This window comes from Echeneis naucrates, chromosome 3, assembly GCF_900963305.1.
Source record: "Echeneis naucrates chromosome 3, fEcheNa1.1, whole genome shotgun sequence".
Classification (NCBI taxonomy): Eukaryota; Metazoa; Chordata; class Actinopteri; order Carangiformes; family Echeneidae; genus Echeneis; species Echeneis naucrates.
The window spans coordinates 19,249,958-19,264,183 of record NC_042513.1 but is presented as its reverse complement, the minus strand read 5'-3'; the positions used below and the strand labels follow the sequence as shown (position 1 = coordinate 19,264,183).

Here is a 14,226-nt window from a genome sequence, read left to right as displayed (position 1 = left end):
TCTGTGTAGACTTATTGTCCTCGGTGAAAGGAATTCTTTTTCTGTATTTGGTTTCTTTTCCTTATTATTATTTTTTTCTTGATTTATTGCAGTATGCCTTTCTTTGTGGTGTTTGCATGCTTACCCTTCTGTGGGTTTTTTTTTTTTTCCGGGTACTCCGGTTTCCTCCCACCATCCAAAGACCTGCATGTTTATTTTAATTGGTGACCCTGCAGTACTGCTTTGTTAGCCTGTCTACTGTTAAATATATTTGTTAGTGTTGAGGTGTTTGAGGACCAAAAATTTACATTTCTTCTGTTTTTTATAGGTGAGCTGGTGTACCATGTACCTGATGGCCTTGGGTGGTGTTACACTTCATTCTGCAGTCAATCTTGTGTACTTGTGAACGATTCCAAGCCGTGTCCAGTAACTCCGACACCCAGCCCAACAGCCCACTCTACTACTACAGTATTCAGCACCACCTCAAGCGCCACAATTTCAAGCTCAGTTCCTCCCAACATAACTACTTCTGCTTCATCACCTACTGCATCGACAATCCCATCAACAACAACCCTGGACTGCAATGATGTGGATCCACCAAGAAAGGTGTGACATTCAAGAATATTTTGACATTTCTTTGCATTATATTTTCCCCAGCAGCTGCTCTGTGTTCAACGCCAATAACTATGACTACAATGTGGTTCCAGAGTCAACAATTGAGTTGTGCAGATTAGACAACCGGGGGTCACCAGAGATTGATGTTTGTTTTCCACTACAGACATTTTGGGCTGAGAAGACCAACATGATGAGAGATAGATTGTTTATGGTGTATTTTATGGTGATGTCATTAGAGGCAAAAGTCCCTCATTGTAAAATGATTATTTTGAAACGTGTCATGCGTTCAGAAGAGGTGTGTTTAGAACAAAACATTTATGCCACAATGTGAGAATCAAACAGGTAACTACTGTATTACTCAATATTCCAACTGAAACCAAATGGCAATAAAAAAACAGTATGGAAAATACTCCCACATGTTCCTATCTACTGCCACTTTTAGTATGAAGCCGCTATGCAGTTATTTCACTACTTACTGTATGGATCATAAGCACAGTTATTCTTCTGAGCTTCCACACGTTTCTTCACATTTCTCAAGCTCTCTGCAAAACCTGTAAAAAGCTGATGAAAGGGCGGGAAAATGGCTGATATGGTGACCCACGGTTTCCACAGTCATGAGCCACACGTGCACCTATAAGGAATGATGACTGTATGATGTGTTTCAGATGTAAGACCATATCCAAATGAGCAAGCCGGAAAATGTCATTACTAATTAACTGGCACGACACCGTAGAGCCACAGTAGAGCCCTGCACATAAAATGTATTGAGTGTTTAACCCAGCCGCACTCTGCTTCTTCATCCCTGCACAGAATGGAGAGACCTGGAAGCCTGACAACTGCACCACGGCTGTGTGCAAAGATGGCCATGTCACAAACACAACAAAACCCTGTTCTCCAGACCCTCAGCCCATCTGTGTCAACGGACGCCAACCTGTCAAGGTTGTCGACGATGACGGATGTTGCTTCCACTATGAATGTGAATGTAAGTTAAAAGTGTTACTTTTATCTGCAGCAGATAATCATGTGACTGTGTCATCTCCTCTGCAAATGAGCGATCATTATTCTGTACAGTAAATTGAATTCACTATAAAAATGTGTGGTCTACACAGAATTTCCAACTTTGAAGCTATCATTAGAATATCTAATTAACATAAAATTTGTCTCGGTAGCAGAAATTACAAAAGTAACTACTGAAGTGATTCTATGAAAGATAACTAACTGCTAAGCTGCTGTTTGTCTTCTGCATGTTCCAGTTACTTCTTATGCTCAAAATGGTTCTTCTCCTGCAGGTGTGTGCAGTATTTGGGGTGCAACCCACTACAAAACATTTGATGGAAAATCGTACAGTTTCAATGAGAACTGCACTTTCTACCTGGTAAAAGAGATAAATGAGAAATATGGCTTGACCATCACATTAAATAACCATAACTGTGATCCAGGCAGCACATTCTGCCCCAAAACTCTCACCGTCAAGTACCATTCCAGCATAGTAGATTTGACTCAGGAGAACACCACAGGAACTGTGACTAATGTGGTAAGTCATAATTCAAATGATATAAGCCATTTGCTCTTGTGAAGTTAGTATCCCATTAAACATTGTTACATGACTGACTTCATTGTTAACCTGTCCAATTAGTGGTGCGCATGGTAGAGTCAGAAAAGCTGCTGTGGTTGATTGGAAGTCTTTGAACGTGTTTTGTCTTCTCCCACAGGTGTATGTGAATGAGAAACGTATTTATCCCGCCTACCGCAATTCTGTCTTGAGCATCACTGGCACAGATATGTCAATCACACTGGAGATACCAGAGATCGAATTGACAGTGGTCTACAAGGGCTCCTCTTTCAGCATTGACCTTCCTCTTTCCCTCTTTGAGGGGAACACTGAGGGACAGTGTGGTGAGTCACGCAACCTTAAGCTGTCCTACCTCCCAAATAATGGGGAAAAAATATGTAAAAAAAAAAAAAAAAAAAAAATCACCTCTGAGACTAAAAAAAAGTGCAGAACACATCCATTCACAGAGCTGGTACAACCAACATGATCAGGACAGTGCACAAAAACAGAATGACTATGAACTATAGGTAAAGTTTAATCCAAGTCAATCACAGAGCTGAAAAAAAGAAAGATTTGGCATCCTATTTCTCTCCAATTCGCAATTGGTTGATTGACAATAGAACATAAAAAATTAGCCTACTAGCTAACTGTCTCCTTCCTGTGAAGATTAAAAGTAATATGTGGGTTTGTGAGGCAAAATGGGGACTGGAAATAATTATAAGGTGTGGATAATGAGGGGTACCAGCACCCCCAAAATAGGGCTTGCATGGCCCGATGGTCAAAAACTGTGCTCCTTGGCCTGCTTAAGTGGCTGTGAAGTCCCCAGCAGCATCATTAAAGGAGTTTGGCTAAATTTTAAAGGAAAACTACCAACACTTTACAAGTATCAATGTGGCTCTTGTATACAATCTGAAAGTCGGACTCCAAGGTTCCCTCCTGCTCATTCTGCTGAAAATCTGCAGTAAACATGACAAGTTTAGGAACAGTGTGGTCACGGTATCCTGCTGCTCCTCCTTTTCCAGGGACCTGCGACAACTCAAAGAACAATGAGTGTCGCTCTCCAAACGGCCAGATAGAAAGCTGCTCAGTGTCCGCAGGCCAGTGGCATGTCCCAGGTACCCCATGCTCCAAGTTCACCACCACAAGCCCAGCAGTTACTGTTTCAACAACCACTTCCGCCCCAAGCACATCACCGTCTGTCTGCAAACCTGCCATCTGTGATGTCTTAACCAGCAGGTGAGGGCAACCAAATATTCCATAAGATACTGATTAGGCCAGGCCAGCCACAGTGATGAAACATTGTGCTGGAGGATAATGATCCTGCGAGTGCAAGTTTGTTTAGAGGATGAAAAGATGGCCCCTCAGTTTGACAGGAGCAATGATCCCGAACACACTGTCAGTGTGTTGGAAGAGGAAAAATTAAAACTATGACCTCCTTATACAGAGAAGGTCTAGGTATGTAATTTAGTTTTAATTTGAATAGAAGTTGTCTCGACTTGTCTGCATGTCAGCCCTGTGACCAGCCATGTTAATCTGGGACCACCTCAGATTTTAACATGATTAGCAAAAAAAAAAAAAAAAAAACAACAGCAGGTGACAGTAGCTGCTGATATTATAGGATCATTTTTCCTGACACGGTGTATGCCCCTTCTAGTGTATTTGCGAAGTGCCAGGAACTGGTTTCCCCAGAAGCTTTCGTGAAATCTTGTATAAAGGACAACTGTGAAAATGGCAACAAATGCTCCAGCTTGGAGGCCTACGCCGACGAGTGTGCCACTGCAGGAGTGTGCATTGACTGGAGGAATTCCACTGACGGACAATGTGGTAAGGAAAATAACCACTTCTTCAAAAATACCACAGGTTTTTTTTTTGTTCTTGCTCTGAAGATTGTGTGTGTAAACATTTCTCCATCTTACAGAGCATAAGTGTCCAAGCGGGAAAGTGTACAAGGCGTGTGGCCCCACTGTGGAGCCCACCTGCAACGACAGGTAGGACCGATCTTAGCCTGTTTTTCTGAATAATACAGTGTCCCATTTGATCCTTGGGTACACCACTTTAATAAAAATTCATTTTATTTCTGATGTCAGATACAATAAGAAGTTCCAGACATCCACCAACAGCACCAAGGAGGGCTGCTTTTGTCCTTCGGGCACCACCTTATTCAACACAGTCTATGACATTTGTGTTACCTCCTGCGGTAAGTACAGAAAAAAAAAAAAAAAACAACAGATGACCGGTTCATGTTTAGTGCACACAAGCTGAATCACATGCAGTTCTACAAACACATGTTTTTGTATGAATTCCAGACTGTGTTGGACCTGATGGAAGACCCAAACAGGTGAGACCTCTGAATTGAACCGACATTCGTGTCAACCGGCAAAATCTGTGTGTCTGCGTGACTGTGTGTCTGAACCGGTTCCTCTCTCTTAACCAGCCCGGTGACACATGGACCAGCGGCTGCAACAACTGTGTGTGTGACAATGACACAATGAGTATCCAGTGCGAGCCCATCGAGTGCCCACCCACAGAGACCCCTCCCTGCAATGAACCTGGCCAGCAGCTGGTCAACAAGACAGGGGACTGCTGCCCAAAACCGTCATGTGGTCAGTCTTGGTGTCACAGAGCTGGATGGTGGGGTGATGGATAAGATGGTGCACATGGCAGTAAATTCAGCCTCTGATGGAGATTAACTCACAGGATTGCTTCTAATTGTAACCGTAAACCGTGTGTTAACATGTTAACGTGTGATCTGCGTCTGCATTTACAGGCAGATCAGATGTGTGAATGTGGGAGAAGAGCTTTAGAATCATCTAAAAATGAAAGACTGTCTGTGTTGTGATCAATTGTATATCTTCACCTTTCTCCCAACAGAATGTAACACCAACCTGTGTCCTCCTCCAATCCAATGCCTGCCGGGATTCCAGCTCAGCTCCACCAACGGCACTTGTTGCAAATACTACAAGTGTGGTACGTGACTGTAGTTTATCACCAGTGCTACCTGGTGTTGTGTATGTAATGGTGAGCTGTACAGTATCTCATCAAGAAACAAACCACGCTGAGCCTGTGTGAGTGCTGTCGTTAAAGGACTGAGCAGCAGCGAACCTTACAAACGACTCAGACCTTCAGTTTACTGTCAGCTGTCATTTAGCCAGGAAATAGTGAAGATGATTTCAAAGTTTTAATAATATTCATATAAACCAGTGTCTCTGCGTTTGTCCCTACAGTTCCTAAAGGTGTGTGTGTCTATGAAAACAACGAGTACAAGGTAAGCACGCAGTCCAAACTCATCAACCCTGCTGTCATTCTGGGGCCAAACAGGAAAGTGGCTCCAAACGGAGCAGGCTGACGTACACATCACTCACTTTAAAAGAGTCAGTGAGTTAAATTTAAAGTTGCGGGCAGCACGTAGCTGGGAGGCTCTAACAAGCCTACAGACTGCAGGGGGATCAGCGAGTTAGGCGGTCTGCAGGGGCCCCTGGTGGAGAGGTGACCAGCTTAGAGAGGGGGTAGGGACTGAGAGGCAGAGACTGCATTTCTGAAATGGGAAAAATGGGGCAAGAACAGCTGCTGTCAAATAACATCCCAGAATACAGAAGCACAACACAACAGCCATATGTGTTACCGCTGTTACAACCGACGAGCAGATCATTTACCTGCCACAGACTTTCTGAACCGTAGTTCCAGAGTTTAGCTGGATGTGGTTTTGTACTTAACATAAATGCCCAAACATTCTCCAGAGGAGCCTCCGGAGCCTTTTCACTCTTTGTTCAGGTTCAGTGAACCTCTGACCTGAAGAAAACATCGGCAGCAACACTGCTATCCAATGTGGTTTCTGATTCAACACAAGAGCCCCTTTGTCTATACACGGTCTGCAGCTCTTTGTGCCTCCAGCCCCCTCACATAAATACAATAACCCCTGAGGTGCAGTAAAGTACACCATGACCTGCTGCCAGACACGTTTGTAAACATTTGCGTTACCTCTGGATCCAGAAATGCTAACAATGTTGTGTTACAAACTTTAAAATTGTTGTTCATTTATACCAATTCACTGCAAAGATAAATCAAACCACGACTTCAGTGATGTTTTTCTCTCAATGAGGAACAGATGAACTGAAGCAGAGAGCTGATGTTTGAGAAAAAAAAAACACTGATTGTGTATTTTACAGCCTGGGGACAAGATACCAACCCCCCAGACACCATCAGAACAACCACTGGGAGCTCCATCAACTTCATCAGGAGCGGAAAACACTTCCTCAGAGGTCAATCCTCAGCCCTGCCAGGACTGTCACTGTAGCTCAGAGGTGGATCCCAACACGAAGCTCAACATCATCATCTGCAAAGACATTGTCTGCAACAAAACCTGCCCACAAGTAAGTTCACCCTCCCGCAGCACAAAGCTTTAGTCTAATACAGCTGCGGCGATTCCATTCCACTGTGCTTCTGTGACCGTGGTAGGACGGCAGGGTGGCTCCTCTCAGGGTTATCAGAGCCAGGTGACTCGAACGTCTCTGGAGGAACCTGTAGCCTTCTGCCATCAAATGTCACCAAACATTCAGCTTTTTCTGGAACCTGATTTTGTGTTTTCAGTGATTTTTGTAACAGATGTCTGAGGTTCCATAGAGTTTACAGTGAAATAAAAGCACAGTCCAGCACGGAGACATAACCCCACTTACCTTAAAATGCTGTATCCAGAAAGTCCCACAATCATGATCCATAGCAGAATATGACACACAGTCACACGCTGTAATACTTTCTCTCTCTTTGTCCCTGTGCAGGGTTATGAATATCAGACTGCACATGACAAATGCTGCGGTACCTGTGTTCAGACCAGCTGTAGTGTCACCACACCTGACAACACCACACATATCGTTGAGGTCAGTAAACTCTAGATATCAGTTAATGAAAGTAAGTATTTTCTAAGTATTTCACCTTCACCCAGCGTGATGGTTCCGTCTGCTGAACTGGAGCTCATCGTGATGTTGCAGGTCAACAGCACCTTTGTGCCTCCTGATGACAAGTGTGTGTACTACACTTGTAAGAACGAGAGCGGAACGCTGGTTACCACGGAGATCAGGACCGGTTGTCCCCCCTTTAACCCCTTGGACTGTGAACCTGTAAGTTTATCAGGTGCAGCTGATACATTTCTACATGGACGTGTTTGTGTCAAACATACAGCATGACCTGTCTTCCTCTTCCAGGGCACGGAGACAACCAGCATGAATGGATGTTGCAAAACCTGTGAGTGTTAAAATTGGAGCTCATCTTAGGGGCCGTGTCACTGCAGAAGCTAACAGCTGCTGTGTGTTTCAGGTAAGATCCGGAGTGTGTGTGAGGTCCAGAGTGAGCAGAAAGTCATCGAGGTGAACAACTGTAAGAGCGCACAGCCCGTCACAATGAATTTCTGCGCCGGACACTGTGGGAGCTCCTCCATGTAAGTCCACTTCTTTTATACTTCGTATACTATCTGATTTCTTTTAACTAATCATCTGATGTCTGAAATATTTAGTTTGAAATTAAAGTCTTGGTTTTAGATAAAAATTGATGGTGCCTAAATCAAAATCTACATTTAGAATGTGGATGACAAAATAAAAACCAGTGTAAATAACTGCCCAGTTTTAAAAGGTATAGATCTGTTTTATCATTTTTCAGAGCATTGTCTTATTTTTTTTTTTTTTATTAACTTTTACTTGCCATTGAAATGTTTTGGCTTCATCTCCACCTGTTCTAACAAATGTTCCGTTATTGTCAGGAGGCTTGCCCCCCCCATGGCCCTTAGTGACACATTTTTATCAACTATCAACCCCCTTCAACCTCCTTTAAAAAGTTATATTTACCATGAGCACCCAGTTATTCTTAATGAAATTAACTCTGTGGTCTGTTGTCTTTGTGTTCATGCAGGTATTCCGCAGCTTCCAACTCGATGGTGTACAATTGTGAGTGTTGCCGTGAAGAGTCCTCCGTTATGAGGCAGGTGGAGCTGATCTGTGCCGACGGCTCCAAAGTGCAGCATTACTACTCGAAGGTGAGAAGTTGCAGCTGCAAAAAATCGGAGTGCACGACCGGATCGTCTGAAGACCGCAGGAGACGCTGATCACTTACTGACCAACTCACACTGGACTGATGCTGTAACACTAAGACTTAAGCTTAGCTCTTCTCCTTCTTTTTGTCAGGTTTTATTATTCATAGCCCAACTAGTGTTCTTCTTCACTAACTCTATGATATAAACTCTTTATCTTAGAAAATAATAATAATCATTAAAACATTTCTGCTGTATGAACATTTGATTCAAGTTTCTTATTGATCTGCAGCGTCTTTCGGTTTAACTTCCGTTAGTCCTGAGCACACACTCAGGTCTGACTAACACACACAGGTCCACCAATGTGTTAACTAAGTTAACTATGTTCCCAAAACCATTTCAGCTCAACTCTGTTTCTAGATTAAAGTTTTACTTTTTGTCAGCACATCAATAAAATAAAGTTTTAAAATCTATGAATGAAATTTAAGAGCTCCAGATGCTGTGAACTGAAAATAACACAAACAACCCAGTTAATTACTGATGATGTAAGCGTCTCTAAAGTGACAGGTTTGGAAGTATAAGTGGAAAGTCACAACTCTTAAATGACCCTTTGGCAGATCAACAAGACCTTGAAACCTTCAAGTGTCAATGAGAAGCTTTAAGTACAACACATGAACGAGGTGCAACAACAACAAGCTGCCGCACAACACAGACGACTAGAACGCATGAAACAGCACAGATAATCGGCGTCTGGCCTCATTTTAGGATATGTATCTCATGTAAAACAACTAACTATTAACCTGATCAGGTTTTCACTTTACATGAGTGATTGTCAACAACCTGTCTGGACGAGTTTCTGCCGAGCTGCAAAACATCTGGATTTTACCACGATCACACTGCATCTTTATACAACTCGTTGAAAAAGCAACTCAACAGGATTTTACTATATAACATTGACTCTCCACACCATCACTTTACAAATCGATTACATCAAAGCTTTACAATTGAGCTGTGGACAGTGGCTATAGTCCTCCTGTTCTCTATTATTCTTACCATGTAGATTTCTATATAATTAAATACTTCCATAATAATTTATCAGATTGAAAAGGAACAATTGCCTGTAGGAGACAGCCTTGAAACATGTTTCAACACACGAGCAACGACAACACCCACAGAAGACGGATTGAACAGTGAACATGAATTTGTAGCACAAAATACGCAAATCAAACGCAGGGACCAGTGGGGCAGTAGAGACTGGGTTACCATGGTTACAATTAGATAATGTGACACCGAAACAAGCAAGAAATTAAAACAAAAGAAAAAAAGATTTTACCTGTCAAGTCACACCACATCCAACTGAATATTCAAAGTTCAATTGGAAATAGTGTAGTTCAATAACCCTGTCATGATGATGTTGCAACGCTCTGAGGATCCAGTGACGCACAGCTGTGTTAGCAGAAAGCCAATGCTTCATTTACTGTTAGGCCAAACTCAATACAAAGAGGAAGCTGATCTCTGGCTACCAGCTGGTGGAGCTGGTGGGGGCTCATATATGGCTGCAGTCACAGCCGCACTGTGAGAGAACGCTCTGTGTGTGTGTGTGTGTGTGTGTGTGTGTGCGCGCATGTAGAGGCAGCATGCATACATAAGAATAAGAGTGTGTGTGTGTGTGTGTGTTGGGATGTCCACTGTGAGCTTGTGTTCTGCGGTTAGAGCTCCTCAGCCATCTGCAGCAGAGAGTTGATGGCAGCGTCCTTGTTGCCCTGCTGTGCGTCTAGCACAGTGCGGACCACCTCCTTATCCAGATTGGGGAACATGTCCTGCAGCGCCTTCAGGTCCTCCTCGCTGCACACCGGCCCCTGGCCCCCAACAGGGGGCTGCATGGCTGCAGGCATTACCATCGGCACCATGCCTTGGTTGTAGACTGTAGGCACTCCTGACAGGATAGGACACCACAGCAGTCAGCAGTAGCAAAGCACACGCAAAGCTGGAAGCAAATATAGTCGTACTTATACGTGTCTGACCTGCAATGGGCACGTATCCCACTCCTTGCTGATACACCGAGGGCATTAAGACAACAGGCTGAGTCATCATCCCTGCTGGTAACGACTGGCAAGAAGACACATACAATTTATTTAAAATCTACTTCACATTCTGGAAAAAGGTGTCGAGGCTGAGAATCCAGGCTGTCAAAGTGTTTGACAGCTTAATTGTTGTCCACCAACCAGCAGAAGTCAGTGAGCAGGATGACTGTTTGGTCACATGACTTCCTCATGGAGGAATGTACAGAGGGGCATGTGAGTTGATCGGGACTGAGCCTTTTGTAATGTGTTTACTCGAGTCAGTGTTTACTCTGGTCTACAGTGGGAGTCAAAACCAGAAAGGGAACCAACAAAAAAAAAAAACAGTCAGGGAGCAGAAGATAAACAGTTTAGTTTAACTGAAGGAGGCCAACTTCCCCTGACTTCTGATTAACCTCAGCACTGCAGCTCAGCTCCGGTTTCGCTTCGAACAAGGTCCAGAGATGAGCTGCTCATTAATGTCACAGGTAACACTAGATTTACAGCATTGTGCAAAGGTTTCAGGCACTAAAGTGAAGTGAGGGTTCTTTAAATAAAACCACAAAGTATCACAGCAAACACCATTTTTAGAACCAGCATGTACTCACAGCAAAAGACATGACCAGGTTGATCATGCCTTCCTTGTCATCGCCCTGCCTTCCACTGAGGCTGAACCATTCATCCACCACGTTCCCCTCCCTCAGGCCGTCAGGGATGGTCACGTGCGTCCATGCTATCCTGTCGTCCATGGAGAATGCTCTCTAGGTGGCATATCAGCAGAGACGCATTTAACCAGACAACAAACTACATGCTCATCAAATCACAACACACACACACGCAGAAAAGGCTAGAACTCTGTCAGTCAAAAAGCATTTTGAGTTTGTGGTCTATACTTCGTATGTGTGTAGTTTAGATCTCTCTGCTAAAGCCATAGGTGTGAATAGTTGTTTGCTTCTATATGTCAGTCCTTGGATGGACCTGTCCAGGGTCAAGCCCCGGGTACTGTAGCTAAAGTGATTGTTTCTGAGTGAGCATGGGGTCAAAATCCCTGCCCCTCAACACCTGGTACAGGGTAACCCTAACCCAAATCAGATTTATTTGTATAGCGCCAAATCATAACATATTTACATCAAACACTTCACATATAGAGCAGGTCTAGACCAAACTCTTTATAAAATGATTTAAAGAGACCCAAAAGATCCCCTGATGAGCAAGGAAAAACGTCCTTTAAGAGGCAGGGACCTCAGGCAGAACCAGGGGGGGTAGTGGAGGTGAGAATGAGAGCAGAGAGGGGGAAATTCAAACAGGTGTAGGCAGGAACATGATGCTGCATGAAGTTCATGGAGGTGAGCTGTAGTCTGGAATTCACGAGGATAAGTGAGCAGTTATCAATGTGACCTCCTCCACCTCCTCACCTCATCGAAGATTTCCAGGTAGAAGGAGTCCACCCCAGGAGGCACTGTGCACTGGATCACCTTGTTCCACCGCGGGTTCTTGGCTCCGTTGTGAGCGGTTGGTGTCTCGTACACTGCATAGCCCAGTCGGATCCGACAGTACGGGTCCATCCGAGTCATGCCGTAATTTTTAGCCAGCTTGGCCTGTAGACCAACGATAGCTTCATTTAGGTGATGCATTCAGGTGTTAGTATGAAGAGTCACTGCCTTTACTTATCTGGATATCTAAAAGTAAACTGTGTTGACCTGGACCACTGTAATGCTGAGTCGGCCCACGGTGGCAATGGAGCCTCCATACTGCAGCTGCGTGGCCGCCTGAGCGTCTAGCTGGGCTTGCTGCTGCTGCTGGGTGGGAGTGATCCGCAGGAAGTCCTGGGGAAGCTCGCCAATATACACCTGAACACACATGCATACAGGGAATGAGAGCGGCACTGCGACGAGAAGGATGGACTGTAAAACGGAGGCCATTCAGATGATACACTATAAACAAACTGCTTTTAAGGCAGCATTTGATACATTTAGCCACAAATTCTTTGAGGAGATTTTGGATAAAGGATTTGATTATTATGGAAATTATTCAGTTTTAATGTGTGTTTATGTCTTTGTGTAAGTATAATAAAAAAAAAAAAAAACACCTAAAAGTAAACAATAAATATGAGCTGTCAAAAATATCACTCATCAGTTAAATTCAACGAACCCTAAACTGATTCTTTTTAATGATTGTAGTTTGTAGTTAGAAGAAATCACTCAATTTGCCAATAAATCTCTCTGTGACCTCCCGTTCTGATTTATTCATGTCAAAGTTAAGATGAACTGACTAAATCTGCAATTACTTTTCTGTCAGTAAACTTTAAAAAAAAAAACAAAAAAAAAAAAAAACACCTGCGGTGATGTGAAGGCTCGTGGGAGCATAACGCCCACACAGCCATGTAAATCATCATAACCATAACTTTCCCTCAGGAGGGCGTACGACACGTGCATACTCTCACTTATAGTCTATTTCCCAAAGAATTTAAACCAGAGTCTGAGACCATAAACTCACAGGAAAACATTAATAGGAGCTAATAAATCAAGTGAGAAATAGGACCACTTTCCCATAGACTTCAAGAGCATTTCACTTCTTTTTAAGACCAGTGGAAGCCGCTGATGATCATTAGATAAAATGCAAGTTTAAGGCTCTTCAGGACTGACTTCACTTTACAGCCCTGGAGTCTGTTGTTGTGGCACACCATTGTGTCATCACACACGCCGAGGAGAACACACAAAACTGTAAATCTGTATCCTCATATTTGAACAGTCATGTTGTGTATCTGTCTACGCTTTTCACTCCACATCAGCCTTCACGTCGCGCATCCTGCAGAGTAGTTCTTCTCAACGTTAGCTCAGCTGCTGTGAGGCTGGACCGTCAGAACATCAGAGCCCTCTGTGGTGCACTTGATACAAAGCACTCAACACAACAAACCAGCTGCCAAACGCAGCATCAACATTTAGGCAGCATGTGACGCACATCCCAGCTCTGCCAGGAATATGCAGCTTTACACACCTGACAAAAGTCAGGGCACGGGGGTGGTGCTTGACACGGCTGAAGTGTCCTGGCGAGAAAACCAAACCACTGGAATGGTACAAACCAGACACAGGAAGCCTGGCAGGTGCCAGGTAGGTCTGAGTGTGAGTGTCTGCGTGTTGCCCCTGCGGTGGCCTGCAGACCCGATCCAGGTGTACCCCGACACTGGCTGGGACTGGACTGGCCCCACGACCGGGAAACAGACAGGTGGCAGAAAGTAAGTGAGTGACGACGCACACACTCTGCACACCATGTGTACAGCAGTACAGACTACAGGCGAGACTGCAGCAAGAATATGACGTTCATATGTTGTGTAGTTTGATTTCTCTCACGCACTGAAACACTTACTCTAAATAAAAAAAAAACAATTTCATGTTCTGACCAAAGCTGTCATGTTCCAACTTTACCACATCCTGAAATCCTGCGGCAAACTCGACTCAGGCCGAGGCTCCATATGGAGGTTAGGTGTTGACAACAGAGAGAGAACAGATCACCACAGAAATAGAAATAGCGACACTCTGTATTGGGGATTAGACATCGACATTGGGACTATCAAGGTGCGGCCACATTCCCGCCGTTAAAGCCGCCCACACTACAGACAACCAGAAGGATTACTGTTGTTGTGTTGCTCTTCATTCATCACACCTTTGCTCCACACCTCAGGGCTGCTTCTGGCCCTGAGCCCGTCCGTCATGACACGAAACACGGAGAGGCCGGACTCGGACCTCCAACCCCGCAGCAGCTTCGTCTGCCCTGCACCGGGACAAACCTGCCTGTCGGTCCCCGCTAACGGCTTCAGGCCGCTCGATGCCTCGTTAGCCGTTAAACGGCTGAAGCTCAGCTCCTCCCTACCTGTCCCCTCTGAGTGCTGATGGTGGTCGCCATGTTGAATCACAGATGTTACACCGAGCAGATCAAATGTCAACACAACAGTCCTCCGATTAACGCTGACCCGGAAGAGCCGACTGTGTTTGGCGTGTTTTCAC

The 14,226-nt window shown here is 44.3% G+C and overlaps 2 protein-coding genes across 4 annotated transcripts in view; one reads left to right on the top strand and one right to left on the bottom strand.

The window, feature by feature from the left end:
• Positions 1–8,626, top strand: part of LOC115041220 (mucin-5AC-like) — a 41,461-nt gene extending 32,835 nt beyond the window's left edge. The window contains 18 exon segments of the mRNA XM_029498547.1: positions 308–585; positions 1,405–1,576; positions 1,884–2,128; positions 2,307–2,490; positions 3,169–3,382; positions 3,801–3,970; positions 4,065–4,191; positions 4,267–4,343; positions 4,453–4,484; positions 4,581–4,749; positions 5,018–5,113; positions 5,371–5,411; positions 6,313–6,516; positions 6,922–7,020; positions 7,132–7,260; positions 7,345–7,384; positions 7,457–7,577; positions 8,045–8,626. Coding sequence (XP_029354407.1) covers positions 308–585; positions 1,405–1,576; positions 1,884–2,128; positions 2,307–2,490; positions 3,169–3,382; positions 3,801–3,970; positions 4,065–4,191; positions 4,267–4,343; positions 4,453–4,484; positions 4,581–4,749; positions 5,018–5,113; positions 5,371–5,411; positions 6,313–6,516; positions 6,922–7,020; positions 7,132–7,260; positions 7,345–7,384; positions 7,457–7,577; positions 8,045–8,237 — 2,591 coding nt within the window. The 3' untranslated portion in view covers positions 8,238–8,626.
• Positions 7,857–14,226, bottom strand: tollip (toll interacting protein). Of its 3 annotated transcripts, XM_029498689.1 has the most exons (6): positions 14,093–14,226; positions 11,923–12,072; positions 11,638–11,820; positions 10,831–10,983; positions 10,187–10,271; positions 9,872–10,098 (listed from the first exon to the last, which is right to left on the bottom strand). In XM_029498689.1, the coding sequence occupies exons 1-6, from the start codon at positions 14,123–14,125 to the stop codon at positions 9,872–9,874; spliced, it is 831 nt and encodes a 276-aa protein (XP_029354549.1). In that variant the 5' UTR covers positions 14,126–14,226. The 3 variants fall into 3 exon arrangements, with proteins under 3 accessions (XP_029354551.1, XP_029354550.1, XP_029354549.1); XM_029498691.1 differs by lacking the exon at positions 11,638–11,820 and having other exon boundaries at positions 7,857–10,098; XM_029498690.1 differs by lacking the exon at positions 11,923–12,072 and having other exon boundaries at positions 7,858–10,098; positions 14,093–14,125.

Bases quoted from the DNA above. Each gene is read 5' to 3' on its own strand.
- tollip (XM_029498689.1), bottom strand. From the start codon at position 14,125: ATGGCGACCACCATCAGCACTCAGAGGGGACAG. The intron at 11,821-11,922 runs GTCAACACAGTT...GTTGGTCTACAG, and splicing joins TCAGCATTACAGTGGTCCAG to GCCAAGCTGGCTAAAAATTA. The intron at 10,099-10,186 runs GTCAGACACGTA...CTATCCTGTCAG, and splicing joins GGGATACGTGCCCATTGCAG to GAGTGCCTACAGTCTACAAC.